Source organism: Schistocerca serialis, chromosome 5 (assembly GCF_023864345.2).
Source record: "Schistocerca serialis cubense isolate TAMUIC-IGC-003099 chromosome 5, iqSchSeri2.2, whole genome shotgun sequence".
In the NCBI taxonomy this organism is placed as follows: Eukaryota; Metazoa; Arthropoda; class Insecta; order Orthoptera; family Acrididae; genus Schistocerca; species Schistocerca serialis.
The window spans coordinates 264,943,388-264,971,039 of NC_064642.1; the positions used below are offsets into that span (position 1 = coordinate 264,943,388).

General features: G+C 38.1%; 1 protein-coding gene across 4 annotated transcripts in view; it reads left to right on the plus strand.

Moving 5' to 3' along the window:
• The window catches only part of LOC126480907 (band 3 anion transport protein), a 603,907-nt gene that overhangs the window by 517,269 nt on the left and 58,986 nt on the right, over positions 1 to 27,652 (plus strand). For all 4 annotated transcript variants that reach the window (XM_050104308.1, XM_050104310.1, XM_050104309.1 and 1 more), the window contains 4 exons: positions 313 to 507; positions 16,856 to 17,016; positions 17,983 to 18,148; positions 18,432 to 18,679. In XM_050104308.1, the coding sequence (XP_049960265.1) occupies positions 313 to 507; positions 16,856 to 17,016; positions 17,983 to 18,148; positions 18,432 to 18,679 (770 nt within the window). The remainder of the gene's footprint in view (positions 1 to 312; positions 508 to 16,855; positions 17,017 to 17,982; positions 18,149 to 18,431; positions 18,680 to 27,652) is intronic.

The window sequence follows — 27,652 nt, forward strand, 5'->3', positions numbered from 1 at the left end:
CACAAGTGGTTTGTCTCTTTGTGAAATTAATAATTTTCTACATACTATTTTCCTTTTTATACAGTAAATATTAATATATGGAAATAAGTTGAAGTTTACAATAGTGTTCTGAAAGACGCAATATTCTAAAACAATTTACCCTAAAAGTACAATTTCTTCCACTGTGCAAGTCATTTTGATGTAACTGTCATCTGTGCATTGAAATGTAATAATCTTTCATCTTTTCCACAAAAATGGTATTTATTATCAAAATTGTTTTCTTCACATTCAAATAATTCATTTTTGAATAATACATTATTAATTTTTCAACAGTTCTGTGAGACAAATGGCCTTGAATTCCTCACAGTGAGGGTATATATTGGATTCTGGCTAACAGTCATTGCATTGGTCGTTGTTGCCTTTGAAGGAAGTGTTATGGTAAAGCTCTTCACAAGATTCACCGAGGAAATATTTGCAGCTCTAATATCAGCACTGTATATAGTTGAAAGTGTAATGAAACTGATTAAGGTTAGTATGCAGTCACAGTATAAGATATTGGTAACTCATTATTCAGCAAACTAAGATATTGGTAACTCATTATTCAGAAAACTAGATCGGAGGACAGAAAATGATGTACCCAAAACCACTGTTATGATATTCTTATTCAAATGATTTCAAGATTTTAAATCCCATTCGCTAATTTTCATATATAATTTTTTTGTGTAACTGGTAGTTAGACAGAGTAGTTACACTGTGCAGCATCAGTTTGCTTTTTCATTTTATGTTAACAGGTATGTGGAAATTTGAAATATGCTGTATCTATCCCAGCAACCATTAAAATTATATTCGTTTATTTAAGGTTGTAATCTCTATAAATTGCATGGAAAGACATGAGGGCTTGATAATCCACTTAAAAGCTATAACTAAGTAACTGTTGTGCCTTATCCAAAGGCATTCCTTTCATATTTTTGGCAGAAAATTATGGGTTCCTCTTTCTACCAAAATCAAAACACATAAGCTGTCTTTTATTTATTGCGGTATGTTTCCATGGATCTATTTCTGCGTAGTAACACATAGATGTTGAGAAAGTACTTATCATCAAAAGAAAATCATGAATAAAAATAATTTTTACAGGATTTTGAATAATAAAACAAATGAAAATAATAACCAACTGTTCAGCCAGTTGAGAAAAAAAATAAAGAAAAAATTAAACAATTAATTCATCTTAGACAAACCATCTCAAGAATTAAAAAATGTAATTCATTATTATGTTTGTATCATTAAGGAACACAAACAAAGATTTAGAATAAAAATTAGAAAATAATAGTAATAGAAAAGCACAATCATTAAGTTCTAATTATACTCACAAACAGAGATTAAGATACAATTTCCAGATATTATCTAAACAGTTCTTTATTAAGTGAAAAAAGGCCATCTCCTAACTTGCAGAACACAAATTAATGTAATTAAAGCAGCAAGATACATTACAGAAGGTATACACAGAATTACAGGGAAAATAATGTTAAATATCTTTGCTAAAGAATGCATCTAGAGAATATAAACTTTTTTTGAAGCAAGAACTCCTTTACCTTACTTTTAAATAATATATTGTTACCTCATAGACATTTAATATTACTTGGCAGTGCATTTATGCTTTTTGTGCTTGTGTACTTTACACCTTTTTGCACCCTAGACAAATTTATCAAGTCACAGTGTATGTAACATTTCCCTCTTGTGTTACGATGATGGTATGACTTGTTCATTTCATACTGAGAAGGACTGGAAGCATCTCATCTCGTGATTGAAAGAGATATTGTGGGGTAGTGGTTTGTATCCCTATTTGCTTGAAAACATTATGACATGATGTTCTTGGAAACACTCCACACAAAATTTGGATGACCGTTTTCTGAGGTGCAAAAACTTTTTTCTACAGTGGTGAATTGGCCCAAAGATTATTCCATGACACATAAGTGTTTGAATGAAAGTAGCCAAATTTGGTAGATTTTGAGTCATTGATGTCCCCAGTTTTGGCAATTATCTGGATAGCAAATGTTGCTGAGCTTAGCCTTTTCATGGTTTGGTGCATGTGGTGTTTCCACTTGAGCTTGTTGTCTATATGGATGCCTAAGAATTTTGAACAGTGTACCCTCTGTATATGCTCGCTCTCATGTGCAAAGTTTATTTCCTGTGGGCTTTCGTGATCAGAATGGAAATAAATGTAATTAGTTTTTCAGAGGTTTTTTGACTGAGAATTTGCTGTGAACCAATTCAGAACATCTGCGAGTATTTGATTGGCATTTAGGTTGGTGGATGTTTTAACTGTCTGTCGCAATACTTGCTTTGTTTGGGAACAGAAGTGGGTCATTAATATACAGTAAAACTCTCCTTTTTACACTTTTCAGTGGACTGACCCAAAAAAGTGTAAAGTGCAGGAAAGTGTAAGATAAAGGAGGGCACAGGAAACACAGTGAGTGAAAATGGAGTGAAAATGAATAAATTCCTCTTATTTTCAGTCTCTTTATATTGTTCAAATTATGAAATTAAAACAATGTAAATGATGGAAACGCATATTTGTGTGGGTGTGAGCACTCGGCCAGTGCCTTCGTGATAATCAGAAAGGCAGTGTCTGTGTACTGGCACACACAAACACGCACATATCAATCATGCTTGGTAGTGTAAACAAAACACGAAAGCAAAAGTCTTCCATGAAACCACGTTAAAAAGATATTCATGTTCCAATGTCAGACTTCTTACTGATAATCATTATAAAATTGTAGTAAATGAAAGTTGCAACACAATTGTGATTTAAACGACAAAACTGGCAATCTTTACAGGCAGAGAACAATAGCCACGAAATCTACATCTTGTTGCTTACTAGGAGGTCACTCAGTTCTGGGACGTACTGGGTGATACAGAGGGTGGAAACTGTCTTCATATTACTTAGCATCTTGAGGAGGAATGCTCATGTCTGCCATTAGGTTGTACCAGCCAAATACTATACACCTAGTATGGAATAGTGTATTTCACACAGCAGTAACAATGATTCATGAAAGCCATTTTCAAAAGCAGTGTTTATTCATACAAATGACTATGAAGTTAAATTAAAGCTGTTGTAATACACCATAGTGAGTGGAAGGAAGGTTGCTATTAGAGTCACTCTCATCAGATCTGTGCTTATCATTGAGGCAGTGACTCAATATACCTTCCCACCATTCCATACATTGCAAACCTTTAATACAGGTGGCCATGACCAAACACACTGACAATGAAAATCTTGCTTACCATGCTAATGCTACATTATGTGATTAGTAACTTTGCATATACAGTGTGTTTACTGCTTTGCTCCAAGGCTGATTTTGAGCAGGAATATGATGCATTTCTTGCAGAGCTCTGTGTGAAATTCAATGTTAAAGGTCATGATAATATCAAAGAAAACTTAATATGTGGGAAATTTGTAACATGGGAAAGTAGTGTATTTAGAGAATAGGACTTCTGTTGGGACTGACGAAAATGATCATTAAAAGTGGGAAAACATAAAATAGAGGAATGTAAGTATAGGGTTTTACTGTACATGAGAAATAGCAGGGAACCCAGGACAAAACCTTGTGGAACTCTTTATGTTCTGTCCCCCAGTGGAACTCTACCTCTTCTATCTGCATATTGCTACCATCTAACACTATTTTCTGTTGTCTGTACCATGGATAGGATTTGAGCCAGTTGCCCATTTGTCCTCAGATTCCATAGTGGCATGCTTTTTCTATAAGTATTCTGTGATTGACACAGTCAAAGGCCCCAGACAGGTCACAAAATATGCCAACAGACAATGTCTTCTAGTCAGGGCATTCCAGAATGTTATTGGTAAATGAAAATATGGCTTTGGTTGTGGAGATACCTTCTCTGAATCCAAAATGGTTTTTGCTGATTACTGGAAAGTTTTTAGATGATTGACTATCCTTGTATAAAGACATTGGATAGGTGAACTGGGACTTTACTGAATGTATTGCTGTAGTATTTAGCAGTTTGCTGGAAATATTGTTGCCACCAGCAGAATTTTCACTTCTTAAAGAAATTGAAGTTCCTTACTTCCTGTATGGTTATAGAGGCTATACCTATCTGCTCTAAATAATTAGGGAAATGGTCTTTCACTATTTTTATGGCCTTTTGTAAGGAGTTACTATGTTCTGTTTCCCCAACAATATTTAAAAAGAGCCCATAAAAAAATTTGCCACACTCTCTTGATTACGAACTAGTCTACCTTCAGAGAACAGTGTTTTGAGTCCTACTGGGGAAATTTTCACCAGTCTCACTCCTTACCACACCCCTACAGTTTTGATTTTGTTACTATATTTATTAATTTTGGAACCTATTTACAATTTTTTTTACTTCTGAATAACCTTACTTATTATTTTAGAATATTTCTTATAGTGATTTAACTTCATCTACATAGGTAACTCTGCAAGCCACCAAATGGTGTGTGGTGGAGGGCCGCAAGCCACCATATGGTGTGTGGCAGAGGGTACCCTGTACCACCAATTGTCATTTCCTGTCCTGTTCCACTCGCAAACAGAGTGAGGGAAAAATGACTGTCTATATGCCTCTATAAGAGCCCTGATTTCTCGTATTATCTTCAGGGTCCTTATGCGCATTGTATGTTGGTGGCAGCAGAATAGTTTGGTAGTCAGCTTCAAATGCTGGTTCTCTAAAGTTTCTGAATAGTGTTTCTCAAAAAGTGCATCGTCTTCCCTCCAGTAATTCCCATTTGAGTTTCCAAAGCATCTCCATAGCACTTACGTGTTGTTTGAACCTACCGGTAGCAAGTCTAGCAGCCTGCCTCTGAGTTGATTTGATGTCTTCCTTCAATCTGACCTGTTATGGATCCCAAACACTTAAGCAGTACTCAAGAGTAGGTCACACTAGCAACCTATATGAGGTTTTCTTTGCAGGTAAACCACTTTCCTAAAGTTCTCCCAATGAAGCAAAGTCAACCATTTGCCTTCCCTACAACAGTTTTCACATGCTCATTCCATCTCATATTGCTTTGCAGCATTACACCCAGATATTTAAACCACTTGACTGTATCAAGTTGAACATACTGTATCCGAGCTTTACAGGTTTGATATTGTTACTCATCTGTGTCAACTTACATTTTTCCACATTTAGGGCTAACTGCCATTCATCACACCAACTAAGGTTGTCTGAATTTTTTGAGGTGACATACAGCTTTTGTTTTCTTTTGCATGAAATCTTAATAGCAGTGGTTGTCTAGGGCTTTCTGGTGAGTTTTTTGGTTTCGGTCTTACATATCCTTTTTGGGAAGATGCTTTCAAATATCAGTGTCACCTCATTACTGAAAAGATTGTGCTTGAACTTAGCATTATTTAAATTATAAACAGATCTCCACTCTATGCCTTGGAGATATGATTTAAAAGTCTGGATAGTTTCATCATGAATTATCCTAGCTAATTTCTAGTCGGGGTCACTTTCATTCTCATACATACTTAACTGTTAATAGTGAGTATTTGCCCATCAGGGAGACCATTCAGAACTTGTCTGGTAATTGTATCACCAATTTTGGTCTGGTCTATGAATTAGTGTGCTTGTAGATGAGGTTATTCTAGTAATTAGTGTAACTATAGAAACAATGTTAAATGTGGACATCAGATTTTTTAGGTTCCATCTGTTGCTACTGTACAAGAGAATTAATTTAAGACATTTCTACGGCACACTTCCAAATGTTGTTCCAAACAATAATTCTGCACATCATATGCTCTGCATTTCACATTGTTTTTTACTCAGATGCCAGCACCACCTTTTCCTTTATATTTTCTACAGATTGATCTAGCTAAGTAGTAATTATTTATCACAAGTTTTTCAATACCAGAATTAATATAGTGTTCACTAAAGGACAGAACATAGGCATAATCTATACCTTGTGGCTCATAGACTTTGGTTATGAGTTCTTATATCTTGCTGCAGAGGGCTCTAATGTTTTGTTAATAAATTGGCAGTTTTTGTTTTGCAGTTACACAGTCTTCTGTAAAAAATACATTTCAGTTGAAGATCTGAACAAAGTACTTTTCACTACCCAATTCTTCAAGTTGGTCTGTTTCCACACACTGAAAGCCTGGGAAGATGCATTTTTTTCATGTTATTCCACCACCCAATTGCCCAGTGTATTCTGTCTACACCGATTCCTACAATTTTCTTCTGTTGTGGTACACCCTTTGTTCAACTCCGAGTGTACCGAGGTCACATTGTTCATTGCATATGCGATGAAGTCACAAATTATAGTTAGTAGATGATTTTTCCATGCTAGTTGAGGTGAAGGCCTTAATTGTGTAAAGTTCTCTACCAGATCTGTATACTTTGATCCTATGAATATTCTCCAAACTGTTGCAGATTTGAGAAATATTGGTTACTGTTGATAGTCCTTGGTCAGTGTAATATGAGCTAAGATGCCCATCTTATTGATAGCTCTTTTTATTTCATGCGCATCACCTCTAGGGTGACCATATTTCATTTTCAAGTGATGATTTTGGCAGATGTGGATATACGGTTTGTGTAATTTTTGCATCCTTTTCCTCCTGGAATATAATTTGATCATTTTTGATGAAGTTTTTTGATGCAGCGCACAAAAATTTTTTACTGTAGAGGACATAATATACCGGGTGAGTTTCTAACTATTGCCACCTAGAATAACTCCAAAAGTGTGATGGTAGCTGAAAAGTTTGTGGAACAAATGTTGCATGGGACAATGGAGGCCATAATATGATGTTGGTTTTTTGTTGCTGGGTGAGGTCGCATCAGAGATATGAAGGTCAACTTTGTTTTTTAAATGGGATGCTTTAGTTTGGTACTTATTTTCTGACAGCAGCTATCGAGATGAATCCATTGATGTGTAACAGTAAGGTCTTTGAAGGTCAAAGAGGTCAAAAAGGTTGTATGAATGTCCATTTAGGTGTTTGAAGTGATGACCATTGGTATTATCAATGCGGTGCTGCAATCTTCTTATCATGGATTGAGTGGTATTCCTTATCACTTTGGCACTTATAGAAGCACATGCTCTGACAGTTCTCTCTCGTATATTGTGCTAATAGTAAATATTCGCTGAATATGGCGTATCCACCTAACATGCCATGGACATGCAAACACCATTCGATGGTTTCACAATACAACACTAACAGGAACAGTAAGACTAGAATCATCGAATCAAGTGAATGTGAATGGTGTATTCCTTTGAAGAACAAGTCGATATGCTTCTCATTTATGGAGAATGCCAATGAAATTCAGTGAGAGCTAGCTACTTACAAACTGAAAGATATCTTCAATGTATTCACCTTACTCGTTGTACATTTAAATATGTGTATGATAAATTGAGAACAACTGGATCTTTAACGCATCCGATTACTAACCAGCAAACGGAATTTGGTACTCTTGTCACTGTGCTTCGAGATCCTTGTATTAGTTCATGTCAAATTGCAAGGGAATCTGGCATTATCAGTCTCCACCAAGAATTAACTGGTATGGATTGCATGTGTCACACTGAATTCTGCTGATGGGCTCAACTTCAGATTCAGAGGGATGACACATTTATTAATTTGATTTTATTTACTGATGAGGCTACATTCACAAACCATGTAAATGTTAATTTGTATGACAAGCCTTATTGGGCAACTGAAAATCCATGTTGGCTTTGGCAAGTTGCACACCAAAAGCCGTGGTCAGTGAATGTTTGGTGTGTGATTCTGGAGGACAGAATTATGGGCCCCTACTTGATTGAAAGAAAACTTAATGGTAGGAAGTACACCACATTTCTGCAAGAAATATTAGATATGTTATTGGAAAAAATACCTTTAGGAACAAGGAACAGAATGTGTTATTAATACAATGGGTGTCTGACACATTTTTTGCTGATGGCTTAAAATGAGGTGTAGAAACAATTCTCATATCACTGGATTGGATGTAGAGGAGATGTGTCATGGCCGGATTGTTTGCCGGACTTGAAACGCCTCTAGATTTTTTCTTGTAGGAATTAAAAACGTTCCAACTACACCTGAAGATATGCAAGAGAGAATTGTCAGAGCATGTGCTTTGATAAGTGCCAAAGTGATAAGGAATACCACTCAATCCATGATAAGAAGATTGCATCACTGCATTGATACCAATGGTCATCACTTCAAACACCTTCTGTAAATGGACGTTCATGCCACCTTTGTGACTTTCGTTGACCTTCTAAGACCTTACTGTAACACATCATTGGATTTGCCTCAATAGCAGCTATCAGAAAATAAGTACCAAACTGTAGCATCCCATTTAAAAAAACAAAGTTGACCTTCATATATCTGAAGCAACCCCACATAGAACAAAAAACCAATGTCATATTGTGGCCTCTGTCATCCCATGCAACTTTTGTCCCACAAACTTTTCAGCTCCTATCATACTTTTGGAGTTATTCTTGGTGGAAATAGTTAGTGACTCACCCTGTATATGCTGTATTTGAGTAGTGAGCAGCATGCATTGGAGTACTAGTATTAGTAATGTTATCTTCGGCCACTATATGCGCTTCTCCTTCGTTACTTTCACTTTCAGCCTGCTTGGTGGTCTTTAGTCTATTACATTCACTTCCAGTCTTTTTGATCCTCTCAGCTACTACTTTGTTTTCCTCCATTGATCTGCACACAGTTTCTTGCAGTGTGTTAATAGTTTCAACAAGTTTGGATTTTTCATGGCGCATCACACATTACACGCTTACATTTTGTACCAGATGGTTTTTTGCTGTAGTTTTTTTGTGTAGCATAAGACTTGAAACTTTCTGGTGCACTGCTTTTATATTTCTACAAATATAGATACATTCTGAAAATCCCATTGCAGATGCTTCCTTTTGCAGTGAACAGTACAGTTTGGCTGGTTGCCTTCAAAAATGGTATTTGACAATATTACACTAAGGTGGCTGCAGCAAAGCAGACCATAATTGTGCTGGGATAACAGTCATGTTGTTTTGTGTGTGTAACAGTAAATGTCAGTCATTGCTCCATGATGTGGACTGTAGTCCTCAGTTGAAGAGGCTGAAACTCGAACATGTGCTAGAAATGTCCGAATATGTGGTCTTGTAGCCATCTCAAGTGGTTATACATCCAGGAGCTTTTCACTGAGATGCTCTCTGGCCATTATAAACTGACTGCTGTGTGGTCTCTGTGCTCATCCTTTTATGACTATGTAGAGAAATCAGCAGTAGCTGAACAGGCATTGGAAAATGGACATAACATTGCATTAGTGACACCTCTCTCAACAGGTAACCTAATGTTTTCTAAAGGGCATAATTACAGGATTTATAGAGATCACAACTCTGACAACACATCAATAAAGACAGCAATTGCAGCTGAGCTGGTGATCATGAGGGTAAAGCAGACAATGTGGCAGACTCAGGTCGGAGACATTGTCTTATTCAAGGGCTGTGCAAAAAGCATCTGACTTTTATTTATGAAACTACTCTTTATTCATATACAGTTGTTTGACACTAGCCACATTCAAAGAAATCCCCTTCAGTTTCTATCACCTCTCCCAATGCTGCTGCCACTGCTGGAAGCATCTCTGGAAAGCCTCTTTTCATATGGTGCACAGCTGCTCCGTCAAATACGGCATAATGTCTTCCGTGTTCTGAAATCTGTTTTCTTCCATAGTCTTTTTCAGTTTAGTGAAAGCCAGAAGCCACTCAGTGCCAGGTCAGGAGAATAAGGAGAATGACAAATCACAGCTATGTTGTGTTTGCCCAAAAAACTCTGAATTAATTGAGAATGGTGAGTGGGTGCATTATCATGGTGAAAGTGCCAACTGCCTGCTGAACACAATTCTGGCCATTTATGTCTCACTGCTTCACAAAGGTGATGTAGAACCTGTTGTTAGCACTTCGAATTGACGTTAGTATCATGTGGGGCATAGTTGTGTTGGACCATGCCATTGGAGTAAAAAAAGATTTTCAGCATGGCTTTCACATTGCTGTGGACATGCCTTACTTGTTTTGGTCTCAGGGAGGATGAACACTTCCATTGCAATGACTCATACTTCATTTCTGGGTCATACCCATGAACCCAGCACTTGTCAGCTGTTATCACTGTGTTAAGTCAGTCGGGATTACTGCTCACAGTATCCATCATGTCCTATGCGATTTCCGAATGAAATTGCTTCTGTTCCCTTGTTGACAGCTTTGGCACAAATTTTAGTGAGATCCTCTTTAGGTCCAATTGTTCCATTAAAATGGAATGAATTGACCTCACTTTAATTTTAATGTCAGCTGCAAGTTCTCTAGTCATGATTCATCTAGCCTGCATCACCAGTGTCCTTGTGAGATCAGTTAACAACTTCATTTGCAAATGTTGATGGCCTACCTGAACTTACTGATGAGCAGCCATCTCCAAAGCAGTTGTACCCATTGCTTCATCCCAAAACAGTTGTCGATTCTTGCAGATTGTTTCAACTTGAGAATCGTTCAACCTAAAACAAAATTTGATGCAATGATTTGGCCCACTTTTTCCGCAATTTGACCACAACACGAAGTCCGATGACTAACACTTACCATATTTTATGGACTATAAGATGCTATGTACTTAATTTTTGAGCGGTTTTTTTAATTACATTTTTACCATTTTTATTATTAGATTGCAATGTCAGACTAAAAAAAAATTTCAGTTTATAAAACCAAAATGACCTTTAAAATTCCTGAAAATCTTGATCAGAACTTTTCTCTTCTTCTTCTTCTTTTTCTTTGTTGTCATTATTGTTCTCTTCATATATAAGACAATTTTCACTGCCATTGAGTGCATTACTTATGCTGCACTTCTTGAAAGATTTAATGATTATGTTGTCTCTCACTGTAGACCACAACTGTTTTATCCACTGACACCCTTGTTTGATTCTAGGTCATTTTTAAGCACCCCTTAGCACGAATTCATGTTGGGTTTCATCCATCATCTGTTTGTTCCATTTCTCTCTCATATACACTTTAAATGGTTTGTGTATTGAGACATCAAGAGGTTGCAGTTGTCGAGTAAGTCTTCTCAGAATAAGAGCAAACTTTGTATTTCCCTGTCTCAATTTCTCTTTCACAGAATTTTTCAAATGACTACTAAACTGATCCAACGCAAGAAGAGAACTCTTCTTCAGTAACACATCTTTCCTACTCTCCGACAATTTGTTAATCCATAATTTCATACCAGCCTTGTCCATCTAACACTTATCATGTACATGAGCAACAACTCTTGGTGGTATTTCAGAAGGTTTTGCCATCGTTTTGCTCTTAAAAATGATGATTGGATTGTGTTTAGTACTGTCAGCACGCCATGAAAGGACAACAATATAGTATATTTTTGCCTGTCCAAGTATTTTTATAGTTACAGTTTTGGCACATTTGAAGCCAACCGTTATATTACATCAAATGGCAGAGCAGTTTCATCCATATTCACTATTTGGCATAGTTCCACACTGGTTCTCTTTCAATGCTAAATAATAAAGCGATGGAAAAACATTATCTCCTCATATTCTAATGGCATTTTCTCAGATATTTTGGTTTTGATTTGCATGCTTAGTCCATGGCACCATGACACTTCATAAACCTGTGGCACCAGCCAACTCCACCATTGAAGTCTGTTAAGTTCCACTGTAGTGCTAGCTTACGAGTATGTGTTTGAATTATTTTCAATACCACTTTGATGGTGTCCTTGAATCAATTTCGTTACATTATCTTCTAGATATGCCATTTTGAATTCCGTCCTCTATTTGCACTTTTAGTCTTCCTCATTTCTTTCAGTTCTTCTTTCCTAGCTCGCCAATAAAATAATAATAATAATTATTATTATTACTTTTTTTTTCTAGGTTCAAAATGCCACTTAGCTACTCTGTTTCCATGTTCTTCTGCGTACCTTATTACTTTCAATTTATAGCCCACGTCATAAGAAAACCTTTTATTTTCTCCATTATGAAACTAGTCACTAAAAAAATATTGTACTTTACTGATACCACAGATCATTTTCAATTCAAGTTAACTGGCACTGTAGGCTGCAATGACGCATCATAGGCTAGACAGTGTCCTGGGTTTGTGATGGCGGAGTGGGAGGGAGAGAGTGTTAGCAGGCTTATGAATCCCTGCAACTCATGCTCATCACATCGATGCACTGCTGCTGTCATTTGAATCCAATGTTACCAGATAGAGATAGGTTTCTCGTGGCATGAAATATATGACCATTTTTAAGATTGGCAGGAAGTTTAAATCAAACACTGCAAATTTTTGTATTAATTTTGAGTTTAAGACTCCATCTGAATTTTGAAGGCAATTTTTCAAGGAAAAAAGTCTGTTTTATAGTCCATAAAATGTGGTACACATGTTTATTTATCAACAGCTATCCAGTCACCAGTGGTTTCCAGAATGATGAAAAAATCAAGCACGTGCACAACATATGCCCAGTGTGTACGTGCCCCGACATTGTTGGTTTTAACAATAAAAAAAAAATTAGGTCGTATACTTTTTGAACAGCTCACATATAGTGATGGACTGAACAACAGTGATATCGCAGCCAATACAATGGCTATATAAGTCAAAGTTAGTAATCACAGAGTAGTCGCCACTTGACAGTGGCTGAGGAGCACTCAGTTGAAAGCTTGCGGATGGATGACCACTTAATGTAGCTGGACAGCCGAGAAGATTTTTGTATTGGAAATGGTTTCCACTATCTATTGGAAACAGAAGGACATACATTTCATTTCTTGGCCACCTCCTTCTGAGTTCTATTTGCTTTTTGCCTGTCAAAAGCCCTACATTCCCATTTGGTTGTACCAGATGTATTCTTGCACTTTTACTCCACCAATTGCTATCTTACTCTCAAAAATTCAACTATCTGCACTGTACAGATGATGGTCCTCATTTTACCATCTTAATGATCATTTTGTTTAATCATAGTGAAGTCATTTTGGGCTTGTATCAAAATCATGGTTCTTTAACAACATTATGAGAAGGAAAGTTGCCACCCACCATATAGCAGAGATGCTGAGTCACAGATAGACACAACAAAAAAGATTTTCACAATTAAAGCTTTCAGCCATTGGCCTTCGTCAACAACAACAACACACACACACACACACACACACACACACACACACACACACACACACACGACTGCAGTCTCAGGCAACTTTCCTTCTCATAATATTGTTGTTACATTCCTTCCTGGATTTTTCCATTGTTTGATTCATGGTTCTTTAAACATTTATGACTCATGTGGTTTACAGTTTATCCATTGTGGGTATCCATCTAATGTACAGATTTTTTTCTTCCTGTGAAGATGATCACTGTAACCAAAACTGTTAGAAAACAAATTTGTACAGCTGATGGCAAATATGTAATTCTTCAAATTCATGACAGCTGTATTGAGTCTCCTCATTAAAATGTTAGCTATCACCAGTTGTCAACTGTGAATCATGTGTCACTGATAGGTCTAAAAGCCCAGAACAGAGGAGACAAGGACCAGGAAGAACTCAGGGTAATACACCCCCCAAACAACAAGTTTATGCTTATTGTCACCTCAGGTGTTCCATGTCAGGGGGAAGCAAGTGCAAAAGGATAGGCATTTTGTTAATGATTGTCAACTAGAATGGGTCTTCCATAGTTGTACGCCTTCATGAAATGGCAGCAAGGAATAAGAATGATTACCTCTTGCACTCTATGCACATGCCAGGAGGCCTCATTTAACATTGTGGGGAAGACACTCTGGCAGCCTGTGGAGGTACAAGGTGCAGATAGTGGTACACATTGGAATAGACAATGCTTGCTGAATTCAGACTTGGATCTCTGACAAACTGGCAGAGGAAGTTGAGAAGATCAGCCTTTCTCAGGAAAATTCAATAAAGCTCAGAACCTGCATCATTATCCTCAGTACTGATCACACCTCTTAGTTCAGAAGTAAGTGGATGGCTTGAACCCAAGATTTCAAATATTATTTGACAAGCTGGTCTGTAGCTTCTTAGACTTGAACTATAAAGCTGAGCAGTGTGGGTTCAACACAAATGGCTCTGGATTGCACTACATTTCAGAGGTCGCTGCTAAGGTAGGTGACACAGTGCATACAGTGATTTTTTAAATTATCTGGATCTCAATCTAGCCCAGATATTGGTAGTTGCAAGAGACCCCAAGCACCCAAAGAAATCCCCCTCCCTAAACACACATACAGATGAGACTGTTGGATTCCTTATGATCAACTGTCAAAGAGCTGAGTTTCTCTTAGCAGATACAATGCTCAAATAACTTACGGGAATACAGCTGGGTGTCATAATCAAGAACTGCTGGTATTTCAACTGGTGCACACCCTGTCATTTTCAGTTTTGCCTCGAAAATGACAGTGTGTGAACCAGTCAAAATACCAGCAGTTGTCCACAATGTGATGTGACTGCATTCCTTAAGTTATTGGGATGGTACATACTTTCATAGCATTCTTCCATAAGTTTAATAAACACAACAGATACACATATGAGAAAGTTTATTCCTCAATAATCAAACAATGGAAAATCCAGGATGGACTACAACATGTCATGAAAAGGAAAGTTTCTACTCACCATATAGCAGAGATCTGCATGCACGTGTGCAAACACAAGTCATACACTTGACTGCAGCCTCTGGCAGCTGAAGCCACACACATGACTGCAGCCTCTGGCTTCAGCTGCCAGAAGCTGCAGCCGTGTGTATGTGAGTTGCGTTTGCATGAGTGTTTGTATGTATCTGTCGTCTAGTTTTGATGAAGGCCTTGTTGGCTGAAAGCTTATATTGTGACAGTCTTTTTGTTGTGCCTATCTGCAACTCAGCATTTCCACAATGTGGTAAGTAGCAGCTTTCCTTTTCATAACATTATTCACCAGTAATGTATTCTCCTTCACAATAGTCTGCCAATGCTGAGGTAACTTTTCAATTCTGCATCTGTAAAAATCACTTGGAGTTGCAGAGAGGAATTGATCAAGCTATGTTCACAGCGCATTTTGATCTGGGAAGGAAGTTCCTTGAAGGTTGTTTCCTAGAGGGTGGGAAAAGTGAAAAGCAGTGGGTGCAGGTTTAGGTGAATGGGATGGGTGCAGAAAGATTTTCCAACTAAAGTCCTGTGTAGTGTTTTTCGCCAGTATAGCGGGAAGTAGGCATGTGTTGTTGCGCAGCAGCATCACTTCATGCAGTCTTGCTGGTCATTGTTCTTGGATTGCAACAGTTGTTGACAATAAATGTCAACAGTGATAGTTACACCTTGGGGAAGCAATTCATAGTATACCACACTATTTCTCTTCCACAAGATGCATAGTATTACCTTTCATGGATGCATACAGGTCTTTTTATGAGGAGTCGCTGCTTTGTCTGGGCTCAACCATTCCTTTCCTCTCCTTGTTAGCATAAAGACAACATTTCTCGTTACCAGTAATGACGCAGGATAGGAATGGTTGGTGTTGCTCATGAACCAATTGACAATGTGCAAGCAGAGATGCACATATGGTCACCCACTGATTTTTGTGATTTATGACTTAGAGTATGTGGTACCCAAACATCCGTATTTTTTGAAACTTAAATCTACTGAAACAGAAATTGAAGCTGCATGTAAAATAGTTTGGGCAAGGATCAGTACCAAGGGTGGACATAAGCTCATAATTGGGTCTTTCTATTGACCATTGAATTCACCCCATATGCAGTAAAAGGTGTAGAGAAAATCTCAGCTTGCTAAGATTTACGTTCCTCAATCATACTGTCATCATTGGTTGAGAGTTTGATCATTCCACAATCAAGTGCAATAATTAGTGTTTTTTAAGTGGTAGATGTGAAAAAATATCATGTGAAACAATACTAAATGATTTTCCAGAAAACTACTTATAACAGGTAATTTGGAAGGCTGCTCATGACTGAAATATATGAGATCCGATGGCAACAGATGGGACTGACCTCACAACAAGTGGGCCCCTCTCACCTTAAGGCTGAGTGAACTGCCTTTGCTTTTTAACCTTCCCCCTCGATATTTCTCTGCCTGAAGGCACTAAATTATCTGAAACCTGTGATACTGCCCAGGTCTACCGAGCTCTGTTGGAAAACAAGGTGTACGCAGCCCTTGTGATGGCAAGGAGCTCTTAATTGAAAAGTAGTGGCTCTGGCCACAAAAACCGACAACAGCTGGGGGACCAGTGAACGGATTTCATGTCCCTCCATATCTGCATCCAGTGATGCCTCTCACCTGAGGACAACACAGGAGTCGGTCAGTCGGTACCATTGGGCTCCCAAGACCTGTTTTGGTGAAGTTTAGCTTAGTTAGGATACACATCATTACTTTTACTTTTATGGTTGTCTGTTACAACACACAACACAGTGGCAACATGAATCCATACTCAATATATTCTTCAACATAAAATCTTTTAGCAGTCATTTTCACTCATTCAACAAAACCAATAAAACTACTATTTACTACCCCTACATAGCACAACAGGTAACATTGAGTTAAGAATGAAGAGCACAGACTGAAGGATGCATTGTGTCAACAGTAATTTGCTGATGTGTGAGACAAAGCTGATGCTGCCAACTCTACAGAAAATGCAGTTGCTAACTGTAGTAAGAATATAAAATTTTTTACTTTTCTGGCTGCATGTTACTACTTTCTTCTGAGATGTCTGCACCCCGCTATATTGCAGGTCTACTAACAATATTATTATTGTTGAGTTATTTGCTGCTTGAAGTTATAGTTAAATTGCATTTGTCAGGTACCGTTGTTAGTGATTTAAGATACTACATCAGGGAAAGAATTGAAAATGTAGAAAGCATAACATGAAAGCATTTCCATTAGCATTGCTGTATCAAACCCTTAATTTGTCACAGGTTTTCCAGAAACATCCCTTAACAGCTGATTATTGTGCAGAACAGGATGAATTCTCCCTGTTTGCTGCTTCTTGGTATGAGAATTCATCGAGTTCTAATAATAGTACAAATACAACCACTGTAAGCGAACCAAGCTATGTTGAAAATACAACAAATCTTGGGTGAGTACCAATTTTCTGGTCATGTGTAATTGATTGATCATGTATGTTTAGAATACAAGTGAGACGAATTTACTAAAAGACTGTATTCTTGGGCACTTTATGCTAAATATGTTCTTCATGCAGAGCTGTACAAGGATGATAATACATGTATGACCATTGCAAAACAACAATTCTGCCACTGAGAACTGTGATTACTCTTACCTCATAAATGTTAACATTATATTAATCTTTCTTTAAGAAGTTCCTTGTTTTCAGTTAACCTAATAATAACAGTATCGTGGCACGACATTCTTACTTTGAGTGGGGTTCACCAGATGATTTTTTATTCTAAATACTATTGTCCATATATTTACTACTATTGTAATTACATTCATTATCCCTTGTTAGGCCAGTTGAGGAGCTACTTGATTGAGAGGTAACAGCACTGGTCACGAAAACTGAAAATGGACCAGAGAGCAGTGTCGGTCACATGCCCCTCCATAGTCGCATCCAGTGACGCCTAAGGGCTCAGGATGACACAGTGGCGGTACCATTAAGCCTTCAAGGCCTGTTCAGATGGTATTTATTTTGTTTTGACATGTTCTTTTTAATGATGGGTTAGGTGTCCAGTCATCTAAATGGCCATGGATGACTGTTGAAACCTGTTCACTCTGAGTAAACTGCCACATTTAAGGGAAGATCATTAGTAATAAGATATAAGGGGCACTTCCTGCTATAATCACTTTGTTGGATATGCATTGAAGAATACCGAAAGTAAATTCAAATGCTGGACTCTTTTGTCAGTTTGTGGTCAAGAGTTTTTATGTTGATAAAGGGCAGGGGTTTCATATAGCTCACCCAATCTCACTCCATCTCCTGCTTAGGTGTCTGTCTCACTGTACTTTGCTAAACAGTACCCAAAAAGGAATTAACATGATTGCATGATATAAATTTATGCATTGACAGCTTTATTCATTATGCTTTCAGGTCACTTGCAGCAAATGGCAACAGCAGTGTACTTGCATTTGTTGGAACAGAAGACAAAGTTGATCAACCAAATACAGCACTCTTATGTTTGATTTTGTCCTTGGGAACATTCTTTATAGCTTATTATCTGAGACAGTTCAGAAACAGCAAGTTTCTTGGAAGAAGTGTAAGTTTCTCAGTTTTATTCTATTGCTCTATTTCTCTCCTTGCCAGTGTAGCTTCATGTGGTTCCAAAAATTCAAGAATGTGTTTAATTTTATCGGGCAATTTTGACTTTCTCATAGCTGTTTGTTCTCTCATAAGAGTTCTGGACTTTTCAGTGCCTTTGAAGTACTTTGTATAAAACTCTTTGTCTGCAAACAAAAGACATTGATGTTATTACTCTGTCATTATTATTATTATTATTGTTATCATCATCATCATCCTCATCATTATTGTCATTATTTCAGGCAAGGCGTGCATTGGGAGACTTTGGTGTGCCAATAGCGATTATAAGTATGGTAATACTAGATTATTTTGTACCAGCAACATACACTGAAAAGTTAAAAGTCCCCGAAGGACTATCACCAAGTAACCCTGATGTTAGAGGGTGGATAATTTCCCCTGCTAACTTAGTCTATGTGTGGGTTGGATTTGCAGCATGTGCTCCTGCATTGCTCGTGTACATACTACTCTTCATGGAGACACACATAACTGAGTAAGTTCATTATTAAACTTCTTAACTTCTCTGATTAGATCCTTACACCTGCTTGCATTATTATTATTATTATTATTATTATTATTATTTTCAGTTCATCAGCATCTAAGGCTCGTAATATGCTAACATTCATTATAACTGCTATTATTATTAGTATTATTGTTAGTGTGGGGATGTACTCTTAACTGCAGAGATGAGGCTTTTTAACTAATGTTGACTTATCTGTGTCTAGTAAACCTAATAAAAGATACGGTTATAATAGAGGGAAACATTCCACCTAGAAAAAATATATCTAAAAACAAAGATGATGTGACTTACCAAATGAAAGTGCTGGCAGGTCGACAGACACACAAACAAACACAAACATACACACAAAATTCAAGCTTTCGCAACAAACTGTTGCCTCATCAGGAAAGAGGGAAGGAGAGGGAAAGACGAAAGGATGTGGGTTTTAAGGGAGAGGGTAAGGAGTCATTCCAATCCCGGGAGCGGAAAGACTTACCTTAGGGGGAAAAAAGGACGGGTATACACTTGCGCACACACACACACACATATCCATCCACACATATACAGACACAAGCAGACATATTTAAAGACCATATTTAAATATGTCTGCTTGTGTCTGTATATGTGTGGATGGATATGAGTGTGTGTGTGAGTGTATACCCGTCCTTTTTTCCCCCTAAGGTAAGTCTTTCCGCTCCCGGGATTGGAATGACTCCTTACCCTCTCCCTTAAAACCCACATCCTTTCGTCTTTCCCTCTCCTTCCCTCTTTCCTGATGAGGCAACAGTTTGTTGCGAAAGCTTGAATTTTGTGTGTATGTTTGTGTTTGTTTGTGTGTCTGTCGACCTGCCAGCACTTTCATTTGGTAAGTCACATCATCTTTGTTTTTTAAACCTAATAAAAGTTTAGACCCATTGTATGAGACAAAGTTACCAGTCATACATTGTGTAAAATAAATGTTTATTTTAATGTAATCAGCACCACGTATTGCAGTTCCATCTCAGTACAAATATAAAATATTATGAGAAGCTGGTAAAGAGGTTCACAGTGTTAAATTCTTAGGATTACAAGTTGATAATATATTCAGTTGGGAAGAGCATACTGTAGAATTATTAAACAAATCTTGCCACTGGAATGCAGTGTTATCAGACAGTGAATTTTATTGATGAAATCATGCTGCATTTTCTGCCAAACTGTGGCATTGTGTCCTCACATTCTAGAAACCTTGACTTACTGTTATTTCATAATGTCAAGTAAGCCAAAGTTTTCCAAATCCAAAACCATGTACTACAAATTATTTGTGGTGTGAACTTAAGAACGTCCTATAGATGCCTATTCAAGGAATTTAGAATACTGACCTTTCCCCCCAAATATATTTATTCCTTAATATTTTTGTCACAAGTAATATGTGCCATCTTCAGACCAAAAAATCAGTTCATGGAATCAGAACTGGAAATAAGAATAATCTACATAGAGATTTAAAGTTACTTACTTTGGGCTTGAGGATGACCACATGAAGCAAATGGGGGAGATGGTGTTGAGGTTGTGAATGAATGAGGACAGGGTGACGTGGTCCAGAGTGCAGGTAATGAAGATATCATAAATGAACCTAAACCAGACAAGGGGTCAGGACTTTTGGGAGGCTAGGAAGGTTTCCTGTATATTCACAGTAAATGATAACAGCCATCAGTTTCAGGATAAAGATTTATTGAAATCCTTGACCACAGTTTCGGTATATCTGAATATACCTTCATCAGAAGCAAAAATACACCTGAACAATAGGTGTTCATATTTTCTATTGTATGTAGATGTTTTAAATGGTTCTTATATGTTTTATTTATTAAGACAGAAGGTTTGAATTAGTACAACCTTTAAAATCTTGACGTGAATGAGTATGTATCGCTGGGTTTTAATGTGCAGGAGTGTCTCGCACATACCACAAGTGCCTCCTCTCGGTGAAACTGCCTGCCCTAGTGTTTCCACACCCTCTTCATGCTAGTTCAGAGTATTGATAACATGCCGTGTCCACATCGACCATCTCTTCATAATTATGCTGTACAGATGGAGGTGATATTTTATTTTTAACTACCGACGATGTGCTTTGGCATGGTTGTTTTATGCATCTCCACTGCAGGATGTGATTTTTGTAAGTGACTGTAATGTTTTTTATGCTTGTAATTACATTGTTAATTTTTTTGGTTACTGAAAGCTGCAAGTGTTGTTGTGCTATGAAGGCGTCTTCCTGTTCAGGTGTATTTTTGCTTCTGATGAAGGTACATTTAGGTATAGCGAAAGTGTGGTCAAGGATTTCAATAGTTCAGGTGTATTTTTGCTTCTGATGAAGGTATATTTAGATATACCAAAACTGTGGTCAAGGATTTCAATAAATGTTTATCCTGCAACTGTTTGGCTGTACCATTTACCATAAAGATTTTCAACAGTTGCTGCTGGAGCCATGTTTAAAACTTTGAAATTTCCTGTATATGGCTCATAAACAGATTGGTGTGCGAGTCACAGCCTGGCCACCCATGGACGGCATATCTGCAGTGGCAAGAACTTCCTTGCCCAATATGCTGGGAATCTCACAGAGACCTTTACATCCCAGACTAGAACAACTGAACTACATCCTTTGTCTGGGCTTTGATTGCTAAAGGGGACATACTACCCATGATCGTTTCCACACCTCCTGAAGTGGTGCTCCATCACCCACACAACCTCCAAAACATCCTAGTCCATCCTCATGCCACTTCCAATCCCATCTACAAGCCACAGGGATCATATCTTTGTGGAAGATCCAGGTACAAGACCTGCCAAATCTACCTACCCAGAACTTCCTAATCCAGTCCTATCAGAGGCTTATGGTTATCCAACCCCAATAGAGGCCAAAGCATTTGTGACAGCCATTGCATCATGTACCAGCTGTGCTGCAATCATTTCACAACTTTTTATATTGGTATGACTACCAACCAGCTGTCCACCAGGATGAATGGTCACCATCAAACTGGGGCCAAGATCAGAGTAGACCACCTGGTGGCATAAAATGCAGCTGAACATAGCATGCTTGATTTCAATGGCTGCTCTACATCCTGAGCCATCTAGATCCTCCCCTCCACCACCAACTTTCCTGAACTGTGCAGATAGGAGTTTACATCCCCTCACATCCATTGTGCACAAGCTCTCTGACACCGCACCCACAGATTTTTTTTTCCTTCACTAGTCCAAAGGTTTGCTAGTTTGTGATACTATTGAGACTGGAGAGTAATGAAACTTCCTCTCAGAGCTTCCAAGCATATGTTTAATTTTATGATATACGAGGGTAGGAACTTAAATAGTGGCAACTATTCATTCACAACCGATACAAAAGAGTTGCATGTTTGCACCTGTTACTGTGCTTCAGAGTAGTCACCAGCATTGTGTAGACCCCATTGCCAGCGATGTGGGAGGCGTAGTATACCATTAGCAGAGCCTGTTCTGTTATGGTTCGAATGGAGCGGTCTAAAGTTATGGTGATTCTCGTGTACGGCTGTGATGGTGTTATCCTAATGCATTACATTCCTCCACGGCAGACCGTCAATGCACAGTATTACTGTTCATTTTTGGAGCATCACCTGCGACCAGCTTTGCGAAAGAAGCGGCAACACTTACTGCGCAACCCACCCATCATTTTTCACGACAATGCGCGGCCGCATACAGCGCAAGCTGTGGCTGCTCTGTTCGGTCAATGGGACTGGGACATACTGTACCATTCACCATACTTCCCGACTTAAGTACTTGTGGCTTTGATTTGATTCCGAAGATGAAGGAACTACTTCGTGGCATTCGCTTCAGAACTGTTCCAGAGATTCAACAGGCAGTAGACCACTCCATTCGCACCATCAACAGAACAGGCTCTGCTAACGGTATACTATGCCTTCCACATCACTAGCAACAGGTTCTACGCAATGCTGGTGACTACTTTGAAGAACAATAACAGGTGCAAACATATAACTCTTTTGTATCGGTTGTGAATAAATAGTTGCCACTATTTAAGTTCCAACTCTCGTATATTGTGCCAAATATTATAACAGAAAGATAAACTATCTCTATTGATTTTAAAGTGGTTCATTGCAGTTTTATGAGTTTCATACAATTTGTCAAAACAGGAGGTAGCTTGCTCTACTCTTGTTTGACTGATTGAGCATTGTTAATTAGACATGGATCAAGTACAATTAATAGAGGAGATTATTGCACCTTGAAAGAATTTCCTGTGGTGGTGATTAAAAAAAAAACTATATTTTTGTAATAATCAAACGATGGAAAATCCAGGATGGAACATAACAACCAAACTGTGGCTAAGAAACATGTGGACTACCCAGTTGCTGAACACACTGCCAAACATGACATCCTCATTTCAGTGATTCATTCACAGCCTGTGCCATATGGATCCTTCCCACCAACACCAGCTTTTCTAAATTGCGCAGGTGGTAACTTTCCCTGCAATACATCCTATGTTCCCGTAACCCTCCTGGCCTCAACCTTCGTTAGTCACTGTCCTCACCCATCCAGCCCCATCCCTGTTTCCATTCCAGCGCTACACAGCCATCATTTACCATCACACGCAGTCTTTTTACTTCTCTCGTTTTCCACTACTCCCCTCCCCCCCCCCCCCCCCCCCACCACCACCATCTCTCCCCTACCCTCCATCTAACCTGCAGCACTTCACTGTCCACCACCCCAACAAACTATCCCTCCCTCTCCCCACCCCAACCTTTTCCTTATACCCACCCAGTCACCACCACCATCATGCACTGGTGCTGCAGCTCACAGTGTGGGTTCAGTTGTCTGAGACTGCAGTTGTGTGTGTGTTTATATTTGTCTGACATCTATTGTTGATGAAGGCGTTAATGGCTGAAAGCTTTATTTGTGACAGTCTTTTTGTTGTGCCTCAGCACCTCCAATATATTGTTACATTTTTGTAATAGTTACACAAGAAATCCTTGTCCTTACTTGAAACATCATATGAATGCAGAGAAGTGAGGAAGGAAACTGAAATGTACCCATCAGGTGCTAAAAAGTGACTTAAATTTGTGAACAGATCGATGGGCCTTTAGGGTCAGTAGGTTCATGTTAGGTTTTGGACTGAGGATACATTAGCATTGTCTGTTGTATTATCTGTTATCCATTATCATATATTTCTTGTGGAGGGAGAGACACTAGTTGATTGAAGGAGAACAGAAATCAGCCCATTCATAAGAAAGATAATTCCATTAAACTGAAAGGTATAATAAAAAGAAATCAAGAAGTACTGGAAGTAAACTTTGTAAAATGTGTAGTACTTATTCTGAGTAAGAATTTTAACTGAAGTGCACATTTTGAATACATAGAAAAGAGCTTCACATAAGCAGTGCAAGTATTATGTAGCACTATTAACAAGTAAACGTGAAAAATCATGTACTGTATTTAAATTCAATTGTTTGATGCAATAATGTTGTTTTTAGAAACCCTAAGTAATGTAATAAAGTTTCAGAAAAGTATAATTAGAAACATGAGTACCTAATTTCCAAGGAAATCACGTTGAGTATTGTGTAAAAATTTATAGTCTTTTGCTGTAATCTCCTTATAACCTATAAAATTATAAACTTTTTATACAGGAGACCACAACTGTTGAAGAAAAATAATTTTCATCATTCATGTTGTTGTTGTGTTGGTATTCAGTGCAAAGACTGGTTTGATGTAGCTCTCCTTGCTACCCTATCCTGTGCAAGCTTCTTCATTTCTGAGTAACTACTGCAACCTACATACCTTCTGAATTTGCTTACTGTATTCATCTCTTGTTCGCCCTCTATGATTTTTACCCCCCTCCCCCACTTCCCTCCAGTACTAAATTGGTGATCCCCTGATGCCTCAGAATGTGTCCTACCAACCGATCCCTTCTTTCAGTCAGGTTGTACCACAAATTTCTCTTCTACGCAATTATATTCAGTACCTCCTCATTATTAGTTATGTGATCAACCCATTTAATCTTCAGCATTCTTCTGCAGCACCACATCTCAAAAGCTAGTATTCTCTTTTTGTCCAAATTGTTTATCATCAATGTTTCACTTCCATACATGGCTGCACTCGATACAAATACTTTCAGGAAGGACTTCCTGACGCTTGAGTCTATACTCGATGTTAATAGATTTCTCTTCTTGACAAATGCTTTTGTTACCATTGCCAGTGTACATTTTATATCCTCCCTACTTTGACTATCATCAAATATTTTGCCTCCCAAATAGCAAAACTCATCTACTACTTTAAGTGTCTCATTTCCTAATCTAATTCACTGTTTTTGTATGTATTTTATCCCTACCACAGTTTGAATTTGAAAGAGAGTATTCCAGTCAACATTGTCAAAAGCTTGATCATTCATGTAACACAAGATATGCTTCATGCTCCTTGATTGAAATTGTATTTTCAGCTTGCAATATATGAAATGAAAATTTATAATAAACCAAACAAGAACATTCTGTTGCTTGCTAACCCCATAGGAAAGGCCAGAGGGGAGAAGGGGTGCTGTAAGATACACTGCAGTGTAGATAATATTAGATGCTGGAAGAGTTCACCATGGAACAGATAATATGAGCAGGATGTGGTTTGTGATCAGTTTTTCCAAGTAAAACATACCATTAATGAAAGGCTGAGCTTGACACCTGATGGTACACAAGTTGCAATTGTGGGCAAAATGGATTCTTAAACAATTATGTGACTATAAGAAAATGCTCCATAAACCACAGACATTGGCTTGTGTACCTCAGTGATACAGATAGCTGTGCTGTTGGTGCACCACACAGGAGGGGTACCTGTGCAGAGGCCAGATAGACATGATTCCTAAGGGTCAGCAGTATTCTTTTCAGTAGTCGCAGGGGCAACAGTCTGGATGATTGAAAGAAAGGGAGAACTACAGCTCTCACTTTTCTCATGGACATGCAGCTTTGCAGTATGGTTAAATAATGACTGCATCCTCTTGGGTTTCCCCTCAAATGTTTTGTTCAACTATCTTTCTTCTGGAATACTGGCTACATGAACTGCCCCCAGGATTCTTTTACTCTTCGTCTTCTGTAAGATTGTTGGTCGTTGTATCAAGAGGTAGATTTCTTCGTTCTTCCTCCTCCTCCTCCATTTTCCTTTATGTAAGATTGGTCCCCATAACTTTCTCATTACTCTTCTTTCAACTATTAATGATTTTTCCTTTTCTCATGTAGTTACGCTCTAGGTTTCCACACCATACATGACTGCTGGGTGTATCGCAGCTACATATTCTCATCTTAGTGTTTGCTAATTTTGAGCTGAGCGTCTCCCTGAGGGAATAAATGCATTTCATTCCCCTTGCTATTCTTTCCATGATATTCATTGAGAGGAACCAAACATCAGAGGGCCCATAGGACAACCAAGGTAATGCTCGTTGAATGATCTGACAAAATACCTGGTAGCCCTGGGGACTGGAGACACCTGGAGGAACCGAGTACAAAACAGGAAGGAATGAAGATTGTTTATGGAAGCAGTGCATGGTCTGTAAGGCCTGTGATCACTGGATATGTGTGTATGTATCCTCTTGGTTAAAATATTCCTGAGGCAAAGTAATCCTCCATTCAGATTTCCAGGTGAGGACTTCTCAGGAGGATGCTGTTATTCGGAAAAACAAAATGGGCATCCTATAGACAGGAGCATGGAATGTTAGATCCCTTAATGGGGTGGGTAAGTTCAAAAATTTAAAAAGGAAAATGGATAGTTTGAAGTTAGATATATGGGGATCAGTGAAGTTTGGCTGCAATATTACAGGCTTCTGGTCAGGTAAGTGCAGGGTTATAAATACAAAATCAAATAAAAGTCTAATAATAATTGTAAAAATAGGAATGTGGGAGCAGCATAGCAAATGCATTATTGTAGCCAAGATAGACACAAAGCCAACACCCACCACAATAGTACAAGTTTATGTACTAACTAACTTTGCAGTTGATAAAGAGATTGAAAGAATATATGATGAAATTAATAAAAATAAATTATTCATAAAAAGGAGATGAAAATTATATTGTGGTGGGTGACTGGATTTCTTTAGTATGAAGAGAAAGGGAAGGAAAAATAGTAAGAGAATGTGAACTGGGGGAAACTCTACCAGGTAGAGTTTTGCACAGAGCACAATTTAATCATTGCTAACACTTAGTTTAACATTCACAAAAGAAGCCTGTTCACATTAGAGAGGCATGGAGACATTGGGAGATTTCAGATTGATTGTACACTGATAAATCAGAGATCTTAGAACTAGGTTTTAAACTGTAAGACATTTCCAGGAGCAGAAGTGGAGCCGACCACATTTGTTGGTTAAGAACGGTTCATTAAAATGAAAAATTTGCGAAAAGGTAGGAAATCAAGGAGATGGGATCTGAATGAGTTGGAACAACCAGAGGTTGTCAAAATTTCAAAGTGAACATTAGACAATAATTGACTGAAACAGGGGAAAGGATACAGTAGAAGACAATTGGGTAGCTTTGAGTGGGGATGAAAAATGTAAAAAGATTAGATGTAGTAGAAATCCTTCAATATCGCAGGGGATATTGAATTTTATTTCTGAAAGGAGAAAAAATAAAAATACAGTGTATGAAGCAGGAAAAAGGGTATACAAAAAAAAAAAAAAAAAAAAAAAGAAATGTTCAAATTTGTGTGAAATCTTATGGGACTTAACCGTTAAGGTCATCAGTCCCTAAGCTTACACACTACTTAACCTAAATTATCCTAAGGACAAACACACACATCCATGCCCGAAAAAATGGCTCTGAGCACTATGGGACTCAACTGCTGAGGTCATTAGTCCCCTAGAACTTAGAACGAGTTAAACCTAACTAACCTAAGGACATCACAAACATCCATGCCTGAGGCAGGATTCGAACCTGCGACCGTAGCAGTCTTGCGGTTCCAGACTGCAGCGCCTTTAACCGCACGGCCACTTCG